Genomic DNA, 27,414 nt, shown 5'->3' on the forward strand with positions numbered 1-27,414 from the left:
ACAAAACTTTGCTTGAAGATACTACATTGAAAATTTCCTAGAACTATACCTAAAAGAGGATGATAAAATTGGAAAAATAAACAAAAAACAAAACAAACTATGTAGTCATAACCAATCAAACAAGCAGCAAGGCAATATATCATATAGAATAATCTTTAAAAGGAAGGAGTTTGTCCCCGTATTATTACTGTTATTTTTCAATATCAAGTTACACTCTTTCAATATTCTACTCCATGGATAACAAACAATCTTCGTGTATGTGTGCATATTTATACACACACATACATTTGTATTAAGCATACAAATATAAATACATGTATACATGGAAACCTTTCTTTTCTTAGCTCATAAGACATAAAAACATTCGTCATAAAGGAGTGACATCACAAAAACGGTGACAGAGCTAGTTCCCACTCAGTACTTTTCAGAGTAAGCTCAGCTGCCAACTATTCACATTAGACATCACTGGGGAAATCTCAATACCCAAAATAACAGGTATTGAAAAGAAATTCTTGTCCTTCCATTGAACCAATGCGAAATGTGAGTAGAATATGCTACCCTACTTTATTTTATTGGTTTCTATAACTGATAGATATCCTCTTCCCACTCAGGTCCGAATGGGTGTAAGGACAGCCCAGGCTGTGAAACATCACAGGGACATCTAGCCTAAAAACTGGGTAGGCTGTTTACAGCAGAGATATGCTCAGTGCCAGTGACTGGTGACCAGCTTCCCAAGGAATCAGTGCTCTGAACATGGTTCAGAGCATAGACTAGACTCAACACAGGGCTGAGTGGATGTGAGGGAGGTCTCTGCCAGCTGTGGGTCAGGATCCTTGGAAGGTCACCCATCAACAATGGATGAGACCTATGTTGGGCTTATATACCTGGGATGCCAGTGCTTTGAGGAACTACCCACATGCCTTGCTGGTTCTATTAGTGTCCAGTAGCCTTTTGCATCTTTAACACCAACTCTGTCATGTGACATCTTCAAGCTATGCCCACAATGTTCCCCACTCCATCAACCTCCACAAAACTGGGCCTGGGAAAGTGCAGTTATCTATGGCATCCAACAGCATCTGCTCCACAGTACCACTAGAAAATTGCTTAATCATGAGTAAAGAATCTGACATCCCTCGATCCCAGAAAACCACCAGGCTGGTTCCCAAGTTCCCTTCTAGGTCACATTTGTTCATCACAAGAATTGTCCTATGACCTTGCAGTGATCAAAGGGAGCTTCTTGTCAGAGCTTTCATCACATTTCAGGAGTTTTCCATATTTGTTTTTGTAGGATCTATCTTCCTCTCAAAGCATACTATCCTCATGTTTTATCTGTCCTCATAACTCTCTCCATACCAGTTGCCTGAAGTAATCCTGTAGACAATTGATTGTTTTCCTGTTCCTTCCATTCAAGTGGTGATAAGATTGTACTGAAATATTAGAGATGGCTCAATTGATCCAATTAGCAACCACTTCCCATTATATTAAAAAATTCTAGAGGTGCCTGGGTGGTTCAGTCAGTTTAGCACCTGACTTCAGCTCATGATCTCATGGTTTGTGAGTTTGAGCCCTGCATCAGGTTCGGTGCTGACAGTGCAAATCCTGCTTGGGGTTCTCTCTCTTCCCTACTCTGTCCCTTCTCCATTCTCTCTTTTTGTCTCCCTAAGATGACGAAATAAACTTAAAATTTTTTGAAAACTATAAGTTACTAAGAAACAAGAAGAGCCTGCATGGATTTCATGGCAGGGGGAGAATCTATCTAACACAGGAAAGAAAAGTTGTGATGGCTACATCATTGGAATGGAGATGAGGAGACAGACAAACCGGAGCAGATTTGGAAAGAAAATGAGTAAAATTTATCCTTCTATAATTCAGAGTCACTTGTGCAGCCTAGGTCAGATGTCCTTCCCCATAAGAAGAATTTATGCCAATGCTTCAGCCTAGATGTTTTTTTTAACCTCTTATCTTGGGCTGCATCATCACTCTTAACAGAATACTGTTTTCTTCCTATATTTAGAACATCTACTAAGCCCTCAGCACTGTGCATGTTTGTTTCCTTCAAATAAAGGTGAACACAACCCATGACTCATGAATCTCCAAGTTTTCACCTCATCAAATTTTTTCACAAAAGTGAGTATCTTGGATGATGAGGTCACGCCCAAGAAGGGAAAGGAATAGTAACTAAAGAAATCTTATTCAGTGTTCCTCTCCCATTGAGTAGGAAGGAAATGTATCAAATAAATTACATGGAATTTAATATACTCCCTGTAGAATTACTCCATATTCAAATTAACATTTGAACACCATGTCATTTCATGCAAGAGAATCTTAAAATCCCTGCGCCACTCATAGAAGCAAAAGTTCATGAACATTGGAACGTGGAAATAGAATACATTCTACAAGAATATTAACCAGGTAGACAAGACAGGATTTGCATGGGGAGATTCTCAAACCAAGATACGCAGAGATTTAGGAGACATAAATTCATCACCAAAAATGTAGAGAAGTATTCCTGTTTTTATAAATCCATAACATTTTTGATTGTCAGGAAATTATCAGTTTTGAGATTTAAAATATTCTCATTTGAAAAAATATTCCCATTCCTTCTGAAGATCTTGGTTTGCATACACACGCATTCTTCTTCCTTATTAGTACTGCTATTCCAAAATCCATCTTTAGCTTAACATAATATATTGCATTCTGTGCATTTCAAAACTGTGAAAATCTGGGTTCAATATGCTCACAAAAACTACACAGACACAAAAAAAACAGAACAAAATATATAGGTTAAGACCTCAAATAGTGACTAAGAATCTGTAGAGAGGTCTTAGATTTGTAGTGAATTTGTTTAATTAGCAGTTGTTATGTAGAACCGCTGTGCATTATTTTGTGAGCCAAGGATCAGTAAACAAAAAAAACAATTTACTACTCATAGGCCATGGAGGATGTGTACAGTATGTCATGAGGGGCAAGATGTAGAGGTTAAGGTTGAGTGCAGGCAGAGAGAATGTCAGGAACTGGGCAGATGCCTTTTTGGGGGCGCATGGTTGGAGGACTGTGGAGCTCCTGGGCTAAGTCTAGAATGTACAGTTGACCTCAAAATCAGTGGAGAATGGCAGATGCTCTCTGCAGGGGTCCTCTCCAAAGGATGTGCAAGGTGAATGAATATACTGAGAGTGGACACTCTTATACAAATGATTAGAGAATTCCTATCAGGAGCTTCTGTTTGCTTGTGACTGTGGGGCTCTTATCTAGTGAGTTTGCTACTGGGTGGAGCTAGAGTCAGTTCAAACCCACCTCCTGCAGCCAGCCTGTTTATACAAAATGGATTGCAAGGCAGCAGTATCAGGGAATAGTTCAGCTACATTCTCAATAATACTCTTACATGATCCTTATTAAAAGCTCCTAATGCCCCATCACTTACAAAAAGGAAGGTATAATATGTAAACTTTGGGAAAATTAAGTTCAAATAATTTGAGGTTTAAGGCCACTAGGCAAAGAGATCATTCGTGATAGCATCCCACTGCTGAAACAAGTACCAATGACTCTTGAATAATGCAGGGGTTCAGTGTACCCACCACCCACGCAGTTGAAAATCCGTGTACAAGTTTGACTCCCCAACACATCGATTTAATAGCCTACTACTGAGAAGAAAAGTAGTCAATTAAAATATACTTCACATTTTATAGGTGTTCATTATGGTATTCCTACCATCAAGGAAACTCATCAAAAGAAAATATTAGGGAAATCAAAAGGAAGAGTACATACATTTACACTACTGTACTATAAATAAATCTTCCTGTAAGTTGGGCTCACACAGTTCAAACCCATGTTGTACAAGGGCCAAGTGTACTTTGTGTTCCTGTTTACCTGCAACCTTGATGAAGATGGGGCAGGCTAAGGTTGCAGCAGGACACCACTTCTTTCATTATAAATCAGAGTTAACATCTTAAAATCCATTCTGGCTTATTAATGAAGAGATATTAATTTCAAATGTACTCTTAAGAAACCACTGCAAAATCACTGTATGATCCTTGGTCAAAATGCACATTAAAGTCTTTCAAGAGCCATTCTTTTTCCCCATATGTATTGATTTGTGAGTTGTACTTTCCATGATGTTCGAATTAAGGCTGATTATTGAGTAAAAGTAGATTGATAATCATCTTTCATCCCTTTACAGAAGACTTAGCTATACTTTCCTCAGATATCTGAAAATCTCTTTATTTGAACTACATAACTAATATTCTTCATTTATAATAAATGCTATTATAAAGATACACTCAGATCTTTTTGAGCTGCTACTGTATTTTTTCTATACACTAACCGGCAAAACATTTAAATTCAGAATGTTTCTGTCTCACTTGAATGCAAAGAACAATGCCCTGAACACTTCTTGGTGAGTGATATCATTGTTACATATCAATCCCAAAAAGCATCCCCATGTAGACTTCCTTCACATGTAGTACCAAACAGTGTTCTTTTTCTTTTTTCTTTTTCTTTTGCTATCATTTGCTTCAGGTACTTTTTTTTTATAAAGTTTATTGTCAAATTGGTTTCCATACAACACCCAGTGCTCATCCCAAAAGGTGCCCTCCTCAATACCCATCACCCACCCTCCCACCCCCATCAACCCTCAGTTTGTTCTCAGTTTTGTTTTTTTTTTTTAATTTTTTTTTCAACGTTTATTTATTTTTTGGACAGAGAGAGACAGAGCATGAACGGGGGAGGGGCAGAGAGAGAGGGAGACACAGAATCGGAAACAGGCTCCAGGCTCTGAGCCATCAGCCGAGAGCCCGACGCGGGGCTCGAACTCACGGAACGTGAGATCGTGACCTGGCTGAAGTCGGACGCTTAACCGACTGCGCCACCCAGGCGCCCCAGTTTGTTCTCAGTTTTTAAGAGTCTCTTATGCTTTGGCTCTCTCCCACTCTAAGCTCTTTTTTTGTTTTCCTTCCCATCCCCCATGGACTTCTGTTAAGTTTCTCAGGATCCACATATGAGTGAAACCATATGGTATCTGTCTTTCTCTGTGTGGCTTATTTCACTTAGCATCACACTCTCCAGTTCCATCCATGTTGCTACAAAGGGCCATATTTCATTCTGTCTCCTTGCCACGTAGTACTCCATTGTGTATATAAACCACATTTTTTTTTATCCATTCATCAGTTGATGGACATTTAGGCTCTTTCCATAATTTGGCTATTGTTGAGAGTGCTGCTATAAACATTGGGGTACAAGTGCCCCTATGCATCAGTACTCCTGTATTCCTTGGGTAAATTCCTAGCAGTGCTATTGCTGGGTCATAGGGTAGGTCTATTTTTAATTTTTTTAGGAAACTCCACACTGTATTCCAGAGTGGCTGCACCAATTTGCATTCCCACCAACAGTGCAAGAGGGTTCCTGTTTCTCCACATCCTCTCCAGCATCTATAGTCTCCTGATTTGTTCATTTTGGCCACTCTGGCTGGCATGAGGTGATATCTGAGTGTGGTTTTGATTTGTATTTCCCTGATGAGGAGCGACGTTGAGCATCTTTTCACGTGCCTGTTGGCCATCTGGATGTCTTCTTTAGAGAAGTGTCTATTCATGTTTTCTGTCCATTTATTCACTGGGTAATTTGTTTTTTGGGTGTGGAGTTTGGTGAGCTCTTTATAGATTTTGGGTACTAGCCCTTTGTCTGATATGTCATTTGCAAATATCTTTTCCCATTCCGTTGGTTGCCTTTTAGTTTTGTTGGTTGTTTCCTTTGCTGTGCAGAAGCTTCTTATCTTCATAAGGTCCCAGTAGTTCATTTTTGCTTTTAATTCCCTTGCCTTTGGGGATGTGTCAAGTAAGAAATTGCTACAGCTGAGGTCAGAGAGGTTTTTTTCCTGCTTTCTCCTCTAGGGTTTTGATGGTTTCCTGTCTCACATTCAGGTCGTTTATCCATTTTGAGTTTATTTTTGTGAATGGTGTGAGAAAGTGGTCTAGTTTCATTCTTCTGCATGTTGCTGTCCAGTTCTCCCAGCACCATTTGTTAAAGAGACTGTCTTTCTTCCATTGGATATTCTTTCCTGCTTTGTCAAAGATTAGTTGGCCCTACTTTTGTGGGTCTAGTTCTGGGGTTTCCATTCTATTCCATTGGTCTATGTGTCTGTTTTTGTGCCAATACCATGCTGTCTTCATGATGACAGCTTTTGGTACAGGCTAAAGTCTGGGATTGTGATGCCTCCTGCTTTGGTCTTCTTCTTCAAAATTACTTTGGCTATTCAGGGCCTTTTGTGGTTCCATATGAATTTTAGGATTGCTTGTTCTAGTTTCGAGAAGAATGCTGGTGCAATTTTGATTGGGATTGCATTGAATGTGTAGATAGCTTTGGGTAGTATTGACATTTTGACAATATTTATTCTTCCAATCCATGAGCAGGGAATGTCTTTCCATTTCTTTATATCTTCTTCCATTACCTTCATAAGCTTTCTATAGTTTTCAGCATACAGATCCTTTACATCTTTGGTTAGATTTATTCCTAGGTATTTTTTGCTTCTTGGAGCAATTGTGAATGGGATCAGTTTCTCTATTTGTCTTTCTGTTGCTTCATTGTTAGTGTATAAGAATGCAACTGATTTCTGTACATTGATTTTGTATCCTGCAACTTTGCTGAATTCATGTATCAGTTCTAGCAGACTTCTGGTGGAGTCTATCGGATTTTCCATGTATAATATCATGTCATCTGCAAAAAGCAAAAGATTGACTTCATCTTTGCCAATTTTGATGCCTTTGATTTCCTTTTGTTGTCTGATTGCTGATGCTAGAACTTCCAACACTATGTTAAACAACAGCGGTGAGAGTGGACATCCCTGTCGTGTTCCTGATCTTAGGGGGAAAGCTCTCAGTTTTTCCCCATTGAGGATGATGTTAGCTGTGCGCTTTTCATAAATGGCTTTTATGATGTTTAAGTATGTTCCTTCTATCCCGACTTTCTCGAGGGTTTTTATTAAGAAACGATGCTGAATTTTGTCAAATGCTTTTTTCTGCATCAACTGACAGGAACATATGGTTCTTTTCTTTTATTAATGTGATGTATCATGTTTATTGATTTGCGAATGTTGAACCAGCCCTGCAGCCCAGGAATGAATTCTGCTTGACCATGGTGAATAACCCTTTTTATATGCTGTTGAATTAGATTTGCTAGTATCTTATTTAGAATTTTTGCATCCATTTTCATCAGGGATATTGGCCTGTAGTTCTTTTTACTGGGTCTCTGTCTGGTTTAGGAATCAAAGTAATACTGGCTTCATAGAATGAGTCTGGAAGTTTTCCTTCCCTTTCTATTTTTTGGAATAGCTTCAGAAGGATAGGTAATATCTCTGCTTTAAACGTCTGGTAGAACTCCCCTTGGAAGCCATCTGGTCCTGGACTCTTATTTGTGGGAGATTTTTGATGACTGATTCAATTTCTTTGCTGGTTATGGGTTTGTTCAAGCTTTCTATTTCCTCCTGATTGAGTTTTGGAAGCATGTGAGTGTTTAGGAATTTGTCCATTTCTTCCAGGTTGTCCAGTTTGTTGGCATATAATTTTTCATAGTATTCCCTGATAATTGTTTGTATCTCTGAGGGGTTGGTTGTAATAATTCCATTTTCATTCATGATTTTATCTATTTGGGTCATCTCCCTTTTCTTTTTGAGAAGCCTGGCTAGAGGTTTATCAATTTTGTTTATTTTTTCAAAAAACCAACTCTTGGATTCATTGATCTGCTCTACAGTTTTTTTAGATTCTATATTGTTTATTTCTGCTCTGATCTTTAATATTTCTCTTCTTCTGCTGTATTTAGGCTATCTTTGCTGTTCTGCTTCTATTTCCTTTAGGTGTGCTGTTAGATTTTGTATTTGGGATTTTTCTTGTTTCTTGAGATAGGCCTGGATTGCAATGTATTTTCCTCTCAGGACTGCCTTCGCTGCATCCCAAAGCATTTGGATTGTTGTATTTTCATTTTCATATATTTGTTTCATGTTCATATATGTTTCCATATATTTTTAAATTTCTTCTCTAATTGCCTGGTTGACCCATTCATTCTTTAGTAGGGTGTTCTTTAACCTCCATGCTTTTGGAGGTTTTCCAGACTTTTTCTTGTGGTTGATTTCAAGCTTCATAGCATTGCGGTCTGAGAGTAGGCATGGTATGATTTCAATTCTTGTATACTTATGAAGGGCTGTTTTGTGACCCAGTATGCGATCTATCTTGGAGAATGTTCCATGTGCACTCGAGAAGAAAGTATATTCTGTTGCTTTGGAATGCAGAGTTCTAAATATATCTGTCAAGTCCATCTGATCCAATGTATCATTCAGGGCCCTTGTTTCCTTATTGACCGTGTGTCTAGACGAGCTATCCATTTCTGTAACTGGAGTGTTAAAGTCCCCTGCAATTACCACATTCTTATCAATAAGGTTGCTTATGTTTGTGATGAATTGTTTTATATATTTGGGGGCTCCTGTATTCGGCGCATAGACATTTATAATTGTTAGCTCTTCCTGATGGGTAGACCCTGTGATTATTATATAATGACCTTTTTCATCTCTTGTTACAGCCTTTAATTTAAAGTCTAGTTTGTCTGATATAAGTATGGCTACTCCAGCTTTCTTTTGACTTCCAGTGGCATGATAAATAGTTCTCCATCCCCTTACTCTCAATCTAAAGGTGTCCTCAGGTCTAAAATGAGTCTCTTGTAGACAGCAAATAGATGGGTCTTGTTTTTTTATCCATTCTGATACCCTATGTCTTTTGGTTGGCACATTTAGTCCATTTACATTCAGTGTTATTATAGAAAGGTATGGGTTTAGAGTCATTGTGATGTCCATAGGTTTCATGCTTGTAGCGATGTCTCTGGTACTTTGTCTCACAGGATCCCCCTTAGGATCTCTTGTAGGGCTGGTTTAGTGGTGACGAATTCCTTCAGTTTTTGTTTTTTTGGGAAGACCTTTATCTCTACTATTCTCAATGGCAGACTTGCTGGATAAAGGATTCTCGGCTGCATATTTTTTCTGTTCATCACATTGAAGATTTCCTGCCATTCCTTTCTTGCCTGCCAAGTTTCAGTAGAGAGATCAGTCACGAGTCTTATAGGTCTCCCTTTATATGTTAGAGCACGTTTATCCCTAGCTGCTTTCAGAATTTTCTCTTTATCCTTGTATTTTGCCAGTTTCACTATGATATGTCGTGCAGAAGATCGATTCAAGTTACGTCTGAAGGGAGTTCTCTGTGCCTCTTGGATTTCAGTGCCTTTTTCCTTCCCCAGATCTGGGAAGTTCTCAGCTATTATTTCTTCAAGTACACCTTCAGCACCTTTCCCTCTCTCTCCCTCCTCTGGAATACCAATTATGCCTATATTATTTCTCTTTAGTGCATCACTTAGTTCTCTAATTTTCCCCTCATGCTCCTGGATTTTTTTATCTTTTTCTCAGCTTCTTCTTTTTCCATAATTTTATCTTCTAGTTCAACTGTTCTCTCCTCTGCCTCTTCAATTCGAGCCGTAGTTGTCTCCATTTTATTTTGCAGCTCATTAATAGCATTTTTTAGCTCCTCCTGGCTGTTCCTTAGTCCCTTGATCTCTGTAGCAATAGATTCTCTGCTGTCTTTTATACTGTTTTCAAGCCCAGCGATTAATTTTATGACTATTATTCTAAATTCACTTTCTGTTATATTGTTTAAATCATTTTTGATCAGTTCGTTAGCTGTTGTTATTTCCTGGACGTTTTTCTGAGGGGAATTCTTCTGTTTCGTCATTTTGGGTAGTCCCTGGAGTGGTGCGGGACTACGGGGCACTTCCCCTGTGCTGTCTTGAATAACTTGCGTTGGTGGGCGGGGCCGCAGTCATACCTGATGTCTGCCCCCAGCCCACCGCTGGGGCCACAGTCAGACTGGTGTGGGCCTTCTCTTCCCTCTCCTAGTGGTGGGATTCACTGTGGGGTGGCATGGCCTGTCTGGGCTACTTGCACACACACTGCCAGGTTTGTGGTGCTGGGGATCTGGCGTATTAGCTGGGGTGGATTGGCAAGGTGCACAGGGGCGGGAGGGGCAGGCTCAGCTCGCTTTTCCTTTGGAGTTCTCCTTCCGGAGGGTCCTGTGGCACTGGGAGGGAGTCAGACCCACTGGAGGGATGGATCCGCAGAAGCACAGCATTGGGTGTTTGTGCGGTACAAGCAAGTTCCCAGGCAGGAACTGGTTCCCTTTGGGATTTTGGCTGGGGGATGGGCGAGGGAGATGGCACTGGCCAGCGCCTTTGTTCCCCACCAAGCTGAGCTCTGTCATCCGGGGCTCAACAACTCTCCCTCCCATTGTCCTCCAGCCCTCCTGTTCTCTGAGCAGAGCTGTTAGCTTATAACCTTCCAGATGTCAAGTCCCGCTTGCTGTGGGGACACACTCCATCCGGCCCCTCCGCTTTTGCCAGCCAGACTCGGGGGCTCTGCTTGGCCGGTGGGCTGCCCCTCTGCCCCGGCTCCCTTCCGCCAGTCCGTGGAGCGCACACTGCCTTTTCGCCCTTCCTACCCTCTTCCGTGGGCCTCTCGTCTGCGCTTGGCTCCGGAGACTCCGTTCTGCTAGTCTTCTGGCGGTTTTCTGGGTTATTTAGGCAGGTGTAGGTGGAATCTAAGTGATCAGCAGGATGCGCGGTGAGCCCAGCATCCTCCTACGCTGCCATCTTCTCAGGTCCCTAACAGTGTTCTTAATCTTCCAAGTAAAAGTAGGTCAGCACGAATTTCCATCATAAAAGAGCCCCTTGTGTCTGTGAGACAACAGTCAAATCATTTTGCATGGCATAAGCAATAAAGCCATAGCATGAGATGATCTATGAGTAAAACTAATAAAATATGCCATGCAGGGGCACCTGGGTGGCTCAGTCAGTTGAGCGTCTGACTTCGGCCTAGGTCATGATCTTGCCATTTGTGAGTTCAAGCCCCGCATCTGGCTCTGTGCTGACAGCTCCGAGCCTGGAGCCTGCTTCAGATTCTGTGCCTCCCTTTCTCTCTCTGCCCGTCCCCTGCTCACACTCTGTTTCTCTCTGTCTCAAAAGTAAATAAACATTAAAAAAATTTTTTAAAAAATTAATAAAATATGACATGCAAAAAAACCACACAAAAAACCTCAGATATGGTCAAGAGAAAAAAAGAGAATAATTATCCTTCTCCAGATGTCCATTACCCCTTGATCCTTTCAGGCATCTTCAAAATATAGCTGACGATTCAAGAACATGGGTCTAAACAGTGTGCATCCATTTAGACAGAGATTATTTTAAATATAAACCCAATGAACTACTGTATATATGTTTTCATTATAGGTTCCTTAATCTTTTGTTTTCTCAAGCTTACTTACTTATAACAATACCATTTATAATACGGACAACAAAGAAATGAATGGGGTGATTCACTGGCAATGTTCTAGCTATTTTCATGGAAAAGTAGGTATGGATTTAAGCTCTGGAGACTCAAGAGATACCCACAGATTTTCCATCGGGGGAGGGGTTGGTTAGGGCCCCATATGCTCACACTGATGTAAGTGTTCTCGGTGTTTAAACTTCGGGTTTTCCTCTAAATAAACACTGTGATTTAGAATCATGTGTGAAAAGTGGTATTGACTTATTGCTTCCTGCTGTGAATTCCGACTTTCTTAGATTTGCCTTTTCATTCCATAGTTTGCCAAATGTCTACATCTGTAAAGTGTTTATCCTTTATAAAGACACTGGTATTTACTGAAGTGTATGTTAAAACCAAAAGTCCTTCCTCATTCATTACATTTCTAGGGTTCCCGTCCAGTATATTTTCTCTGATGTTAAGTAAGGGTTCAGTTCAGGTCAAGACTGCCAATATTCTTGACATTTGTAAGTCATCTCCCCAGGACGTATTATCTCATGTTGAATAGTTTTGCTTACAAACTAAATGCTTCATCACATCCTTTGTATTTGTAGGGTTTCATTCAGTGTGCTCTCCCTGAGGTTCAGAAAGTTTGTAGTTGGGCTTAACAATTTTGCTCATATTTAAATATTTTTATTTAGCCTTCTCCCCAATATGTATTTCCTTAAGTTGTAAGTTTTGAGTGGTAAGGACTTTGCCTCAGTGTATAAATTTGTTAGATTTCTTCCCATTATGAAATCTCTGCTGTTGAGTGAGTTTTGAATACTAGTTAAAAGCTGTCCCAGAGTTACTACATTTTTAAAAATTCTTTTTGCAGTGTTTTAATCCATGTAGGTATGCAACTATCATAATTTAAAGGATACTGCTTAGTGCTTAGTAATTAATTAGACTGTAAGAAAAAACTCTACCACAAAATTACATCTCTAAGTGATCAGGGTCCTCAGAATCTCTACATTTTTAAGTCTTCTCTCTAGTCAGGATACAATGATGTACAAGAAGATTCGAGCTTACATAGAAGACTTTCTCACATTTCTTACTTTTATACTGGTTCTCTGGAGATGGAGTTCTCTCATGCTTATTAGCATTTCACCCTCAATTCATGTTTTCCCCACACTCATTGCTTTTGTAACTTCTGTCTCCACTATAAACACCTCAGTAATTACGGAAGCTAGAGTCCTCAACTAAAGGCCTTTGTAACCAACACACAAATAAACAGTTGTCCCAAATCAACTGTTGTATTGTAACTACTGAACAGTGATGTTTGGATAAAACCCTCCTGTGTTTATCAAAATCAGAGCCTTGGGAACAGGGGGATTATGTGTTGGTGGAAGAATAATGAGACCTCCAAGCAGGACTTCTCAAATCAATCACATTTAGAATTTTTATCTCCCCTTTCAAATATTTAACTCACAGAATTGTTTCAGTGAGTGGTTAATCCAATTTTATATTTGGAATATTTTCAGTATGAGCTAAGTGACTTTTCAGAATTTCCAAATGTCTTTCCAGAGAATATTTATCTTTAAAAACTGGATTTTTGACTTTTGCTCCAAAGACATTGTTCTCCAAATATAATGAGTTAAGGTGAGGTTTTCCCCAGAAGGTTTTTTATCCTTGATCTCTTCTAGCAGTAGCATTTCATTACCAGTAATTGTGCCCGTTTGGTTATATCCATCATAGTAAACATTCTGCATTTCCCTACACCCCATCACCTTCCTTATCATCCCTTAAGTTTAACTACTCAGGGCCACACTGTCTACTTTTTCCCATATCACTGTACCAAAGGACTCTTCTTGGTTGTCGACCAACAAGCCTAGGGTGTTACGGGAAGACACAACTAAAAGATACAAAAGAAGTCATCACACTTACTACAGTGCATATATGTAAGTATGCTAATGTGCAAAAGTCATATCCATGATAGGACATCAGTAGAATGAAGAAATAGGAAGCACCAGGACTTTGCTCCTTCTTGGAGACACAAATAGACCAAAGGACTTTTTCACGACTCCAGAAGCACATTAGGAGAATACAGCACACCCAGGCAAGTACAAAGGAAGAAGAGCCACAGTGAAAAGACAAAGAACGTTTAGGACACTTGCCTACAACAGATGCCCACTCTCCCTGACACTCCAAGGCAACACAGTGACAAAAGTCTTCCCTCTGTCGAGGAGAGAAACAAATGTATGTTCAACGATCTGGTTTCTTTGTTGTCTTGAGGGACTTGTTTCTGTCATGCACGGCATGGGAAGCAGAAGGAATGAGAGCACCCTCTGGATACACTGTGGTGGGTGCTCAGACAAAAGGTGAGCATTTGTTCAAACACTGGAGAGACTACAGAGCTGAAGAACAAGAGGGGAAGGTATCACGGTCTCCAAAGAGTAACTATACTTTTTAACTCTAGCAGTTACAGAAATTCAGACATGACAAATGCCCAGAACATGTGTCACTGTACCTAGAATTACTGTATTTTTGTGTTCCTCTGTACAAACCAAGTCCATAATCCTGGGCCCAGAGGCTGTTATTTTCACTTTTGTGTTTTGTTTTCATTGTTTTTGCGGGTTTTTGTTTCTTTGCTTTTTAATTCCCAAATGTCAACCAAAGATATAAAAGGATGCAAAGAAATAGGATTTTGTGTTCCAATTGGAGGAACAAAATACATCTCCAAAAGTGGCCCTAAATTAATCAAGTACTATTAATTGACTGACAAGGAATTCCAAATAACCGTCATAAAGATGCTCATGGAGGAAGAAGAAAAATAGGTAGGTAACTAAATGATAGCAGGATAACTATTCATGATCAAAATGTAAAGCCAAGGAAACAGAACATATCACCAACAATGAACAAGAAATTGGGAGATAAAGAGTACAATTGCTGTATTTAAAAATACACTAAGGGGCCAACAACAGACTTGATCAAGTAGAAGAAACAATCAGACAACCTCAAGTACTCTTGTGTTCAATTACCTGCTAAGAATCAAAGGACAGGGTCTAGGGACTCATGGGACACCAACAAGCCATCCAATATGTATATTAAGGGAACCGCTGAGGAGAGGGGAGGGAAAGGGGGAAGAGCATTGAAATGAAGAGCTCAAGTCTTGTGTGTGGAAAGAAGAGACAAATGTAACAAGCGCAGCGAATTCATAGCAGGGTAAATGTCAAGACGTGAACACGATGACACCTTATAATTAACCTATCAAAACTCACAGGCGAGAAGAGAAATTTGAACCGGCATGGCAAAAGCCACTCATCTCGTCCAAGAGAGCTCCTGTAAGCTCAGTGGGATGATTAGCAGATCTTATAGGAAGAAGCGCACGGGCCCATGTATTCAGGTATTGAAAGTTCAAAACATACCCACTGAGAATACCCTACCTGGCCAAACTGTTTTTCATGAATGTAGAAATGGAGACTTTCCCAAGTAAGAACCCCTCTAAGTTTCCAAGTAGACCTCTCCTACAAGAAACATTAAAGGAGGTCCTTCTGGTTGAAATAATAGGATTCTAAACAATAACTAAAACCACATGAGAACAAAAAGCCCTCTGCTTAATGTAAAAATTTCTACAATTGGGGAGCCTGGGCGACTCAGTTGGTTAAGTGACTGACTTTGGCTCAGGTCAGGATCTCAAGGTCCATGAGTTTACCCCCACATGGGGTTCTGTGCTGACAGTCAGAGCCTGAAGTCTGCTTTGGATTCTGTGTCTGTCTCTCTGCCTCTCCCCCATTTGCAATCTCTGTCTTTGTCTCAAAAATAAAAACTCATTAAAAATTTATAAAAAATACACAAATCTGTCATGTTGTAATGAGGTAGCATAAGTCACTTTAGTTTCTGCAACAGTATCTTTTTCACTGACAGTATAAAAAATCAGCGGTGCCTGGGTGGTTCAGTATGGTAAGCAACAGACTTCAGCTCAGGTCATGATCTCACAGGTTATGAGTTTGAGCCCCACATCAGGTTCTGTTTTGTCAGCACAGAGCCTACTTCTGATCCTCTATCCCCACCTCTCTCTGCCCCTTCCCTGCCGATTGTCTCTAAATAAACAAATTAAAAAAAAAAAAGAGTACAAAAATCATAAATCTAGTTAAGTACATATTAAAAGACAGAAATTGTGTTATCAGTAATTTAAGGTGGGTGCAGGGGTAGAATAATGTAGAATAATTTTGTATGCAATTGAGAATATCAGTTTAAAATGTGTTTGTATACCTTTAAGGTGTGTTATGTAATCTCTATGTAAACCACAGAGAAAATACTACAGAAGATGGAAAAGTTGAAGAGAACGGTACCAAATCATGTCATGGGTATAAGACCACAAATAAGGATAAAAAAAAAATCTAAATTTGATACAGAGGTACAGAATATGTGTGTGTGTAAATATACACACATACATACATGAGAGAGAGGGAAAGCAGGGGAAGGGCAGAAGGAGAAAAGGAGGGAGGAAGCGTGCGCGCGCGTGTGAGAGAGAATCCCAAGGGCATTCCATTCTCAGCTCATAACCTAACATGGGGCTCAATCTCATGACCGTGAGTTCATGACCTGAGCCAAAATCAAGACTCAGATCCTTAACAGACTGAGTCACCCAGGCATCTTGGAGGTATAGAATGTTGAAAAATGACTTTCAATGCACAAAAGTAATTCTCTCACGCAAGAAGAATATAAGGTCACCAATAAATACATGATGAAATTATTTATCTGTTATGATGACTCACCAAGACATTAGTCGTCTATTATTATGACAATTCACTTAGACATGATAAAACATTTACTGACCACTAACCAAGGAAAGAAAGAAGATGAATACCAAAGTATGTGTGGGTCATATTTATACCAAGAAATGCATACATAAATTTATTGGTAAAGGGCTTGGTTGATTCATAATTGACTTAAACTCACATTGTCTTAAAATGCACTAGATGAACGTTGTCATCCTGTAACAAGATACACAGGTAAATGAAACTACAACCACTCGTGGGAAAAGTCCCATACAAAAGAAAGTACATTATTATAGAATGCACAACCAGAATAAGACAAAATTTAACCGCAGTCTACATATAAATAAATAGATTAATCCTTTCAAAGGAAACCTACTATATAACTATAATTTAAACTGACTACGTACCCATGAAAAAGGAGCATTGGGATTGTTGGCATGTCTTCATTGACAGTAAACCAGGAAAGGTATTTTTTTTATATCAAGCATAAAATGCTCTAATGAAAAATTTTACAAATGAGCACTTAAAACACATTAAAAATGTATTATTTTCTTCATATATTTCTCCCCTTACACAGAGTGTAAGGGTATAATCCATTGTTTAGAACCAAGCTGACTAGCACAAAACTTTCCTTTCTAAATCAACAAACACTGCCAAAGTTGGAAAATATCCTGACAATCACTTTATAAACAAATCAATATTTGAGATGAAATTCAGATACGTTCTGAGAAAGTAGAAGAATAATCTTGTGATTAACTTTTTTGTGAAGTAAAATTACATTTATGAACAATCCTTTTTTATATGGAATTTCTTCTTTAAATGTTTATTTATTAGTGAGAGAGAGCGCACACGGGCAAAGGAGGGGCAAAGGGAGAAGGGACAGGTGATCTAGAGCAGGCTCCACATGGACAGCAGACAGCCCCATGCTAGGCTCTAATTCCCCAACTGTGAGATCATGAACTGAGCCAAAGTCCAATGCTCAATCGACTGAGCCATTCAGGCACCCACTAACTCATTTCTTATACAGCACATACCCATATCATGTAAAACTTTTGATTCAAAAAATTTCGAGATGTGTCTCATATACAAATTATTTGAAAGTACAAACACCTATGAAAAAGTCACAGGAACTTCCTACTAAAAGTATAAAATGATGCAATTACTAGGAAATAAGGTAAACATTGAGACTTTATTATAGGCTGTGAGATCTAACTTCTAAATGATATAGCTGCTTTATGGCATCAATATGCAAACATGCTAGGAGACACAGAGATGTGTTAAATTATTTCATCATTGAGCAATGGAACACACAGAGTGGAAATGTCAAATGTTGGTTAATACAAAGACAAGTGAAATTTTGGTGTGAAATAAAGGATTAGATTTTCTCATTTGAGGGAGGTGTTCTGTGATTTCATGAAATTACTGAGCCTCAGTTGTGTACAATTAAGATAAAATCCTCTGGAACTTTGGAAAGCATAAACCAGAAAACATGTGATCTCTGTCTCCAATGTTCCCCACATTTCTGCATCAAAACCCAATATGCCCACTGCTACCTTGACACACTTGTCACAAGAAGCAAAACAGAATTCAGAAATGGCTTAGCATAGAGTTCCTCAGAAATACAGAGAGATCCTGTAGGGCTCTCACAGCAATGGAGAAGCTCTCAGATTATGGAGGTCCTCACCGGGGTGTGGTGGACCTTCACTGGAGCTGAAGGAGAATCCTTGGAGAATCAAGGAACATGATGTGTTAGAGAGCAGATGTCCCTCTGTGAGAGGGAAAGACATCAAACTAGGCTTCACAAATGAAATTCCATTCAAGGAGAGCTACCTGAACAAATTTTAAGATCAATTTCCTCCTTCACATTTGGACCTCACGTGTGTCATGTGCTTCGCTCCCACCTACCTGAGTGTGAGGCTACTGTCTCCTTTCTCTTCACACCCCACAGCTCCTCCTCTTGCTCCAAAACGATGACCAGGTCTCGTTTTGATACAATGAGACCTGTTTATCAGAAGAAAGGAATAGAAATACTGCTGGAGATTCTACCTTTCAACTCAGTATTGTACTCAGCAGACAAGAGAGGACATTGAAGAATTCTAACAAATGATTTCTCAAACACTCTTGTGCAACAAAGAGCCCCTTAGAACATGCAGGAGGAGTTTCAAATATTCACATCATGACCAGCCTTCCAAATACTACCAATACAATAAGCAGTAAAAGTTGGAGTTTAAGATGTGGGCCATACCGTCTTTTGCCACTCAATGTTTAGAATTGCCATCAATCTACAGAAATGGTGATGGCATCTTAAAAAAGGGAGGCTGAAGCTGAAAAGGAAACCTCATGAAGATACTTCTCTACATCTACAAATCCCCATTTCCTTCCTTGCTGCAGGGATCTGAATCCCAGTCATACAAAGAGCAAACTTCCAAGAGACAGTCTTCAAAGGAACGAACAAAACCCGAGCTGGGTTTGGGAAATCTCGAAGGAGATATCCTCACCCAAGAAGAGGAGGTGTCCATAGGTCTCTAACATCACATCCCTGTGCAGCTCCCGCTGACTGTGGTTCAAGCATCCCCATTCCTCCTGAGAGAATTCTATGGGCACATCCCTGAAGGTCAGGAGTCCCTGAAATGAATACAACAGTCATCCAGTGGCCATTGGCAGTGTTCATAATGGTACCTAAGATGAAAGGGAAATGAATGTCATCAGCTAGACTATAAGAACTGAAGTTCACCGCTTACCTGCTTGTACCCAATGACCATACTCCCTCATTTTACTTAACCTCTTTCTTCTACTTCTGGAAAAACACCCTGTGGACACAGTCTCCTGTCACGGAAACAGAAAACATTCAACAAAATGGAATGACCGCCCCAAGGAAGAGCTTGGGCAGGCCACGTTGAGCTTAACCCCTATGCAGATGGATGATGGAGTGAACTCAGGGAGGACAGTTACCTTGACCTCCTTGTAATAGCAAAATCTCCACCCAAGGGGGAAAACAAACCTTACGTAACACACAGCATATGTATGGAAGTGTCCTCTAAGGCACGTGTGCCACCTTATGCCCAGTTCAGGTAAAATGACAAGGCTCCACTTCCTAATTGTCCACCCGAATCTTAAATAAAAGGAAATCATCGCCCCACCCCCCTTACTCTGTGAGTCTCTCCTTTGGAGGTTATTCCTTCTGATCTCCTTATTGGCTGAAATCAAGCTTCCTGTGTGTGACAACCCCAGCTGCTGCACTATGACTCTATTATATTTGAGGATGAAGACACACAAATTTCTCAACTTTTGTATTCTTGTTTTCATTTTCTGAAAATATAAGGCAGTAAATAAAAGGGTATTTCTGTGACAAGACTGTGGAGAAAAATAAAAATTTATTTTGGCATTTTTTTTTTTCATTTTGTCCTTTATCATGTTTTGCTGTTTTCTTTTTCTCTCCACCTGGTGATGAGACTCTTTCAGTGACACAACTTCAAGGGGACAGATGATTCATTCTCCTCAAGGAAACTCCCACATTTTATCAACGCTAAAGACAGCTGCCTTAGCCTTCCTAACGCCTACTAAATTCCCAACTGACTAATCTTCACTCATAGGTAGGAACCGATTCATCAGGAAGAAGTTACGGAAGCGGAGACCTTCCACTTTAACAATCTTAAAGATGTAAGGGTCTACGTTGTTCAAGGGGGGCAATGATGAGGGACACAAAGTCAAGAGTCATGTAGCTTTAATTAAGTTCCCTTACACTTTGCAACCCAATGACAGGATATGCCCTTCCTCACGTAAATCATAGCTGCTTTCATACCTTAATGTTTAATTTTTATTAAATACTTGAGACAGGCAGAGTATGACATCCTTTATCAATGGGCTCCAAGGTGTAAGGAAATTTAATTGAAGCTACACTTCTTTTGCCTTAGTTCTCCCCACCAGAAACTACAAGCAAAGAGAAACTCAGAAGAAAGAAGTTTCCAGCTGAAATGTGATGGCTTCTGCACATCGCTCAGTAAATCTAAGATCCTTAGCAAAGGTCGGGGTCGGGGGGGAAGGGGGAAGGATGAACGTTATAAGGGAGAGATCTGGCAGAGAGAACCAGGCCAGTTAAAGAAGTGAACACGAAGTGTAAGGAAACAAATTGCTATCAGTGCCTAAGACACACCAAAGGACACATGATCCCTGGTGTGTTCTGTAGGCCCCCAAACAGTAAATCTGATAGTCAGTCTAATTATGAGAGAATACAGTGGATTTATACAAACTTCAGTTAAATGTACTTTCAGTAGAGGCTGCTTTGAGACAAACAGGCTTGAGCACCAGGTAGTAGAGGAGTCCACAGGGCCCACCTGGCTGAAGAGAGGCAGGCCCAGCAGGTGACCTGCCTCAAAATATGTAGAGGCCCTAACTAACTAACAAGTGGGTACTTACAACCAGGCAGAATTACCACATGAGGCCAAATTCCATAAGTCACCATACATACTCATCTTCCCCCAGCAAAATCAGCCCCAAGTCACTGCCTCAAGGCAGGAGCCTCTCCTCTGCTGTGCTTCCCACCACTCCTGTGAGGTGTATTCATAAATCTAATGTCTTATTCTGCTGGGGGTGAATTCTTTTCACCACTCATGCCCTCAGCTTCCACAGGATCATCGGCCCATATTTGGAAGCCCCCATCTGAATGGGAGGAGCACCACATTTAGATGGCTGTTTCCCTGTCCTGTATGTCTAGTATATTTTAAGCAGAGTATCTTATTCACATTTTACAAACCATACTGCTCCCCCACCCCTCCTTTTTTAACTTTCCAAGTTTCAGGCCTCATATCCGTTCTCTGTTTTTTTGCATTTATTATTTGGTTCAAAAAGGTCGTTTTATTATAATACAAAGAGAGGACATGTGGGCACCAAGACCCACAGTGGGGTTGTGAAGAGTGACACTGCAGCCAGGGGAGGGAAAGGCAAAAGGAAGGTCTCCAGAAGGATTCCCATATGCTTAAGAGGACTCCTAAGATACTGGGGGCCTTGTATTTTTCATTTTCTTAATCCTGCTCTACAGACAGGTACTAAATGGGGAACTAAAGGGGAACGATCCTCCTCGACTGAAATCCCACCACCAGACCCCATCAGCATCTGGAATCTTGGACTCAACAACTTCCCTTTTGGATCTGTCCTAAAGGGAATGTTTGCAATACTTGCAGGACTTTAATTTAAAGTGACAAGTGTTGATGTCCTAGTGAAAGCCTGGTTGGAGAATGTAGAGAAGACTCCTGGTTATAGGGGAGAAGAGTTCTAAAGACCTAGCCTTGAATATTGTTCCTGAGAAGGTTGTAAAGCTTTATTGAAAACATAAGGCAGAAACACCAAACACAGAGAAACCAACATTTGCAGTTTCTAAATGCATGGAATTTTAGGGGGGAAAGATGACATAGCCTCCGACCTGGAACACCAGGCTTACCTGAGTGCTGGCCATTTCTTCTTCATTCCCCTCGTCCTCTAGATTTCTTTTTCAGAAGGTATTGGTGGAGAAATCACACATGCATCAGGAGAAAATGCCCTTAAAGGCACCAACAGAACATCTTCACCAGAAAAGTGCTCACTGGCAGGCGGAACTTTGAAATGCAGGAGGACCAAACTTGCTAGTTTTTTGTGTCAGAATTTTTCAGAAACGTAGACTACGTACTTGGAGCCCAACCTCTGAGTTTTCCTTGCATAGTTTCAGTGGCTTCCACTCCCACAGACACTCACAAATTCTGCTACAGCGTAGGAACAGTGTGCTGGGTGGACCTAATCCTCCCACACTCATGTAGACGAGACTCCATTACCTCTCCTTGAGCAAAAGCCTGCACTCAAATCTCATAAATTAATGGGAAGCCTTGCCAACTGACTCTGGCCTCAGGGAGAATCACCTGGAGCACTTAATTAATTCGTCACTGTTGTTTCCAACCACAACAATTGACAGAATCTGAGGATGGGGGAAACAGCAAGGGTCGGTTTTGAAACTCCACAGAGGTCCCTTTGGGAACCATTTAGAGCAGTAAGGAAGGCTTCGGTTATTATCCAGGTTTAAACCCATTTCTTCCCCAGTGATCAGAGTTTCTGGACGTTGGAAAAAAGAGAGTTACAAATTTAAGACCCAAACACACCTTCAGCTCTTTAGCCAACATTTTCCATGTCTTCCTAATTCCCAATGACAGGGCTCCAAGGAACCACAGGTGTCTTCCTAGTCCTCCCTGTCAATTGGCTTGGAGAAACTACTCTGTGCCCTGGGAATCAACCTCCCTTTGTCCTTATTGGTACCTGAGCTACACTCTTAGTGCTCAAACCAAGTGCTACCAGCAGCCTTTTTCTCAGAGAACTTAAATCAGTTAAAAAAACACGGGTCTCCCATAAATAGCAATGGGTCCCAGTCTATGAACTTATTCCTTTGTATCTAGGCCTTTTGAGCATTACACACCCATTTCTTCTTAGGTCACTTGCCCCAATTCATTTACTGGACTGAGATTTCTTTGGCAAATGTCATGCCAGAATTTCTTTTTCCCAAAAAGGGGGAAGGAAAATCTAGAATTTGACAGTAGTAACCACATTTGGAAACAAGGGGAGATAAATGACATTTCAACGTGTTTTCTATGCTCTCTCTCTGATGGCACTTTAGCTGGGGTTAGTGGTACTGATCAAATGATCAGTCCTATTCGATGAGCTACCAACCTTCTTCTGAGGAAAATGTTCAACTGATATTGGCACATCCACAGTGCATCACTCATCAAGCTTCAAATAGATCCGTCAGAATCTCTGCCCTGAGTTAATCATTGCCCCATAAATAAGGAAACCCAACAGGGCAGCAAGCACATAATAGAGGAATACAAGGTTAGGCCCTAGATCAATGGTCACGCTCAAGCCATCTTGGGCCACAGCTGCATCGAAGGCCAGGACTTTGGACCATGGCAGCCATGGGGGGCAGGGCCTGGAGAGCAAGGGGTGGAGGTCCTGGGGGATAGGAGGTTCCTGGGAAGGAGAGTACTGGCAAAGGAAGGGGATACTAGTCCCTGTATGACCCCTATTGTACCTGAGAGAAAACCCAAAGGTTGAGGATGGAAGTTTGATTAGGACCCCTGAGCAAAAAATAACATTGCTGTCTTTATCTTTTGTTCCCAACATTCATGCACTAGGGATGTCGATTCCCACTGAAAACTGATTGTTCCCTGAAACACCCATGCAGTCCTTTTCAAAATAGTCCAGTTGATAAGGATAGCCAGTACTTTTTACCTTCAGTTGGGAGGAATGGCAATACACCTGTTGAGTAATGCCTCAGGGTTCCACAGAGGGTCCATTCTATATGTGACAACCTTAAATGTTATACTACATGACAGTAAGTTTTCAGCAGGCTCTCCTTTGTTATGGTATGACATAATTTCATTCTCTGCTCTCCTTCTCAAGGTTCTTTGCATGACACCAGCATACACCTGTGAAAACTTGTGGCTTTAAGGAGACATCAGGTGCCCAAAGAAAAATTGCAGTTTGCTCAAAACCAGCTTAGATATTTAAGTCACCTGCTGTCAGAACAAGGACTAGATTTCAAGACATCCTGGAAATCAAAAATCTGAAACTAAGTACCAATTCTGAGACTCTCTGGGACTGTTTGTTCATTTCTGAAGTTTGATTCCAAACTTCTCTCTTACAGTTGAAAGTGCATATGCTTTACTAAAACAGGACAAATTTTACCCAATTATTTGAAAAGAGGGGGATAACACAGTAATTGAGACTTGAATGAAAAGTCTAAATCTATAAAATCTTCTCAAAGTCAACACCCACAAATCAAGCAACCCAGATAAGAAATGGGCAAAAGACATGAATAGACAGTTTTTGAGAGAAGATAGCCAGAATGCTAACAGACACACGTAAAGATGATCAACATCCCTCATCATCATGGCAACACAAATCAAAACACAGATGAGATACCACTTCCCACCTGCCAAAATGGGTAAAATTAACAACACAAGAAACCATAGGTGTTGGTGAGGATGAGGAGAAGGGGAACCCTGTTGCACTGTAGGTGGGAAAACAATGTGGTGCAGCAGCCATTCAGGAGAACAGTATGAGGTTTTAAAATAACTAAAAATGGAATTAGAGGTGCTTGGGTGCCTCAGTTGGTGGAGGGTCTAACTCTTGATTTTTCTCAGGTCTTGGTCTCATGGGCATGGCTCAAGCCCCACATGGGGCTCCAAAGTGAGTATGGAGCCTCTCTTCCTTTCTCTGCTACTCCCCCATTCACACTTGCTCACAATCTCCCTCAAATAAACATTAAAAACAACAACTTAGTTTCAATCCATGGTGGCCAAAGGAAGATATTTGTATGATTTAACTCTTCCTACATTTCTTAAGACTTTTTTTTTTTTTTTTTTTTTTTTTTTGCAGGCTTTCACATCATCTATACTGGATGATGATCCTTATACCTCAGATATTTTGTGTTTAGGACTATTTATGGTTTTCATGCTTTGCACATGTACAAGCTGAGGGGCCATCCTATTGATAGGAAGTAATCACAAGTAGATAGTGTCCTGAGATAACAGCTACCCCAAACATCCTTGTCTAGGGAGCATCTTTGCAACTTTCTATACCCTGTCTTCCATCATTACAATTTTTCTCTTTTTCAATAGGTCACCTGGAAGCAAGTAAACAGCTGGGGCTTAATCAAGGCATTTTTCCCAACTGTCAGGACATTTATCCTGAGTGACAATCACTACGTGTTCACGCTCTTCTCTGTAGCCTGGAGAAATTACAAAACCACCCCATCTCATAAGAAATAGGTAGTCTGTTGTTCTTCCTGTCAACCATTTGTATATTCATTCCTCCAAGAGTGTTATGTTCGCATCAGTGACTTTGTAAGCAAAATTGTGCCTAAAGTAATCTATTCTAGGGATGCTTGGGTGGCACAAGTCAGTTAAGCCTCAGAGTCTTGATCTTGGCTAAGGTCCTGTTTTCATGGTTTGAGTTCTAGTCCCACATCAGGCTCTGTGCTAAAGGCATGGGATTCTGTCTTCACTTCCCTGCCTCCTCCCCTTTTTGTGCTCTCTCTCTCTCACATAAACACACACAAAATAAATTAATAAACTAACCAAAAGATAAGTATTCTAGTAATAAATAATAAATTACAGGCATAAAATGAACCCTTTTATAATTATCATATAAATAGCTGTTTGAATATGTTAACAGCCCCAGCAATAAGGCCAGAATCTTATCAGTAATATAACAGTTTGTCCTGTAATATTGAAGAAATACTTTAAATTATCTTTGAATGTGTATCTTTCAATAGGAGAGATTATACTTGTCCAACATTTATCTGGGCATGGGGTTTGAAGACCGTTGCACAAAGATAGTTCAAAGTTCCTTCAAGAAACATGGGTAAGGGCAATTGTTTCTGAATTTTAATGTGACTGACCACAGGTGAAGGTGTGGGGAAAGCTAGGTTTTAGGGAATGCAGGCATTTGAGACCAAGTGTTGAACATTGTGCCTTGTGTCCTAGGAGAAATGTTGACGTCTTGATAGATGAAATGCTCAAGGAAATCCATTAGCATATTTATGTGTTTTCAGTCATAAGTGTAACAGTGAACTGCCTGGGAAAGAAGAAAATGCAGGCGGATGTGTCAGCTGATACATATAAAAAGAAAGCTGGTGGTAGTCAATAATGAATAGACATTTCCAGGCTGAGGAACTGAAATGGATAGATGTGCTGAAGTTCACTTGGTCTATATTGAGCTTTGATGTCAATTGACTCTTTTGAAAAGAAACAGGTTACAAGGATAGTCTTTGCCAGTCTCAATTTTCTTAAAAACGTTAGTGTATAGATTTTGAGAGAGAGAGAATGGGAGACTGAGAGAGAGAGCAAGTGAGAACCAGGGAGGGGCAGAGAGGGACAAAGAGAATCCCAAACAGGCTCTGTGCTGTCAGAGCAGAGCCTGATGTGGGGCTTGATCTCAAAATCCCTGATCTCACAAACAAAACCAAGAGATGCTCAACCAACTGAGCCACCCAGTCTCATGTCAACTTCTTAGTTCAACCTGAACAACCGGAAAGGGACAGGAATTCTGACACCCCCAAAAGGGGATAGGACATTCTTGCTCCATGGGAGTTTCAGGAGCCAACCCATTCATCACCCTGTTTTTCATTTCTGAACATCTAGAGGTCAGTCAAGTGTTAAAAAGTAAATATACATAGATTTTATGAAATGGAAAGAGGACCCAGCAGTGCCTTCAACTGTCTCTCTTTTGACCTTCGTCTGTCCTTTCTAGCTGATTCCATTCTTCTTTCCAGGTCAGCATTTAGCTCAGGAAGAAGCCCCAGCAGGCAAAGCATCCCAGGGTGGGAAAGGAAACTACCCCCTCCAGCAACAGGCACTGCCCTGAGCCAGCAGGACCCACCTGCCTGACAGCAATGCAATGATTGGCCTGGCCTTCACCACCTGCATGTACCACCACGCTTCGTCCTACATTTTCTTTATATAAACCTGGAAGGATTTTCAGCAGGTTGGGAACAGTGTTTGAGATGTTGGTCACCTCTCTTCTCAGTGTTGGCCTCCGTGAAAAAAATCTCCTTCTTGTTTTATCACCACTCATCCCACTGCTGTTCTTGCCTTCTCTGGGGGACCCACAGAGACCAGGTTTGGCCACTTGCCACTGACAAATCCAAAGGCAGAGAGATGAGAGGTGGCGAAACACGCGAGGAAGTTATTTCAGGGAGGCTGACACTGCAAAGATGGCTGAGTAACATCTCAAGGCCTGTCTCCAAAGTGCTGGATACACTTCCAGGTGTATGGAAGGGAAAAGGGGAGAGGTGGGTGGAGGGGCAAAAGGAGTTAGGACCTGCAGGTAGACAGTGAAGTCTGTCATTGTCTAGGAGTCAGTCTAGGGTGGGGTCTTTCTGGCTCAGGGCAGTCTTTGAGGCGTGAGGGGTAGTTCCAGTTCACCTGAGGGATACTTTGTCCTCAGGGTCTTCCTCCTGGGCCAGGAGACAAGCTGGAAGGAACCCAGTGCGGAAGTTTGAGGTCAAAATTGAGGCAGCAAAAGTCTTCTGTCTTGCCCTTGGATTTGGTCAGCCATGAGTGGCAGAACTGGGTCTGTCTGGGGCCACTGGAACCAGGTGCTCCTGTACCCTTGGGTCCTGCTTACAAAGTCATTACCACAATCTATCCAATAAACATGTCCCTCATCTCCCATTGTTAATATGTGTGTGTGTACGCGTGTGTCTTGAGAACACTTCCGATAGCCTCTCTTAGCAAATCTCAAGGGTGCAATACACTACTACTAACTATACTCACTGAGGTGTAACATTCACTCCACACATCCTGCATTAGTAGT

General features: G+C 40.8%; 2 protein-coding genes across 3 annotated transcripts in view; one reads left to right on the plus strand and one right to left on the minus strand.

Moving 5' to 3' along the window:
* The window catches only part of LOC123578633 (zinc finger protein 345-like), a 223,946-nt gene that overhangs the window by 170,113 nt on the left and 26,419 nt on the right, over positions 1–27,414 (plus strand). The window lies entirely within an intron of this gene.
* Positions 17,963–18,842, minus strand: LOC123578433 (putative protein ZNF720). The gene is made up of 3 exons (XM_045441315.1): positions 18,822–18,842; positions 18,579–18,723; positions 17,963–18,081 (listed from the first exon to the last, which is right to left on the minus strand). Exons 1-3 carry the CDS (start codon positions 18,840–18,842, stop codon positions 17,963–17,965), a joined length of 285 nt encoding a protein of 94 aa, XP_045297271.1.

The sequence above is a fragment of the Leopardus geoffroyi genome, chromosome E2 (assembly GCF_018350155.1).
Source record: "Leopardus geoffroyi isolate Oge1 chromosome E2, O.geoffroyi_Oge1_pat1.0, whole genome shotgun sequence".
Classification (NCBI taxonomy): domain Eukaryota; kingdom Metazoa; phylum Chordata; class Mammalia; order Carnivora; family Felidae; genus Leopardus; species Leopardus geoffroyi.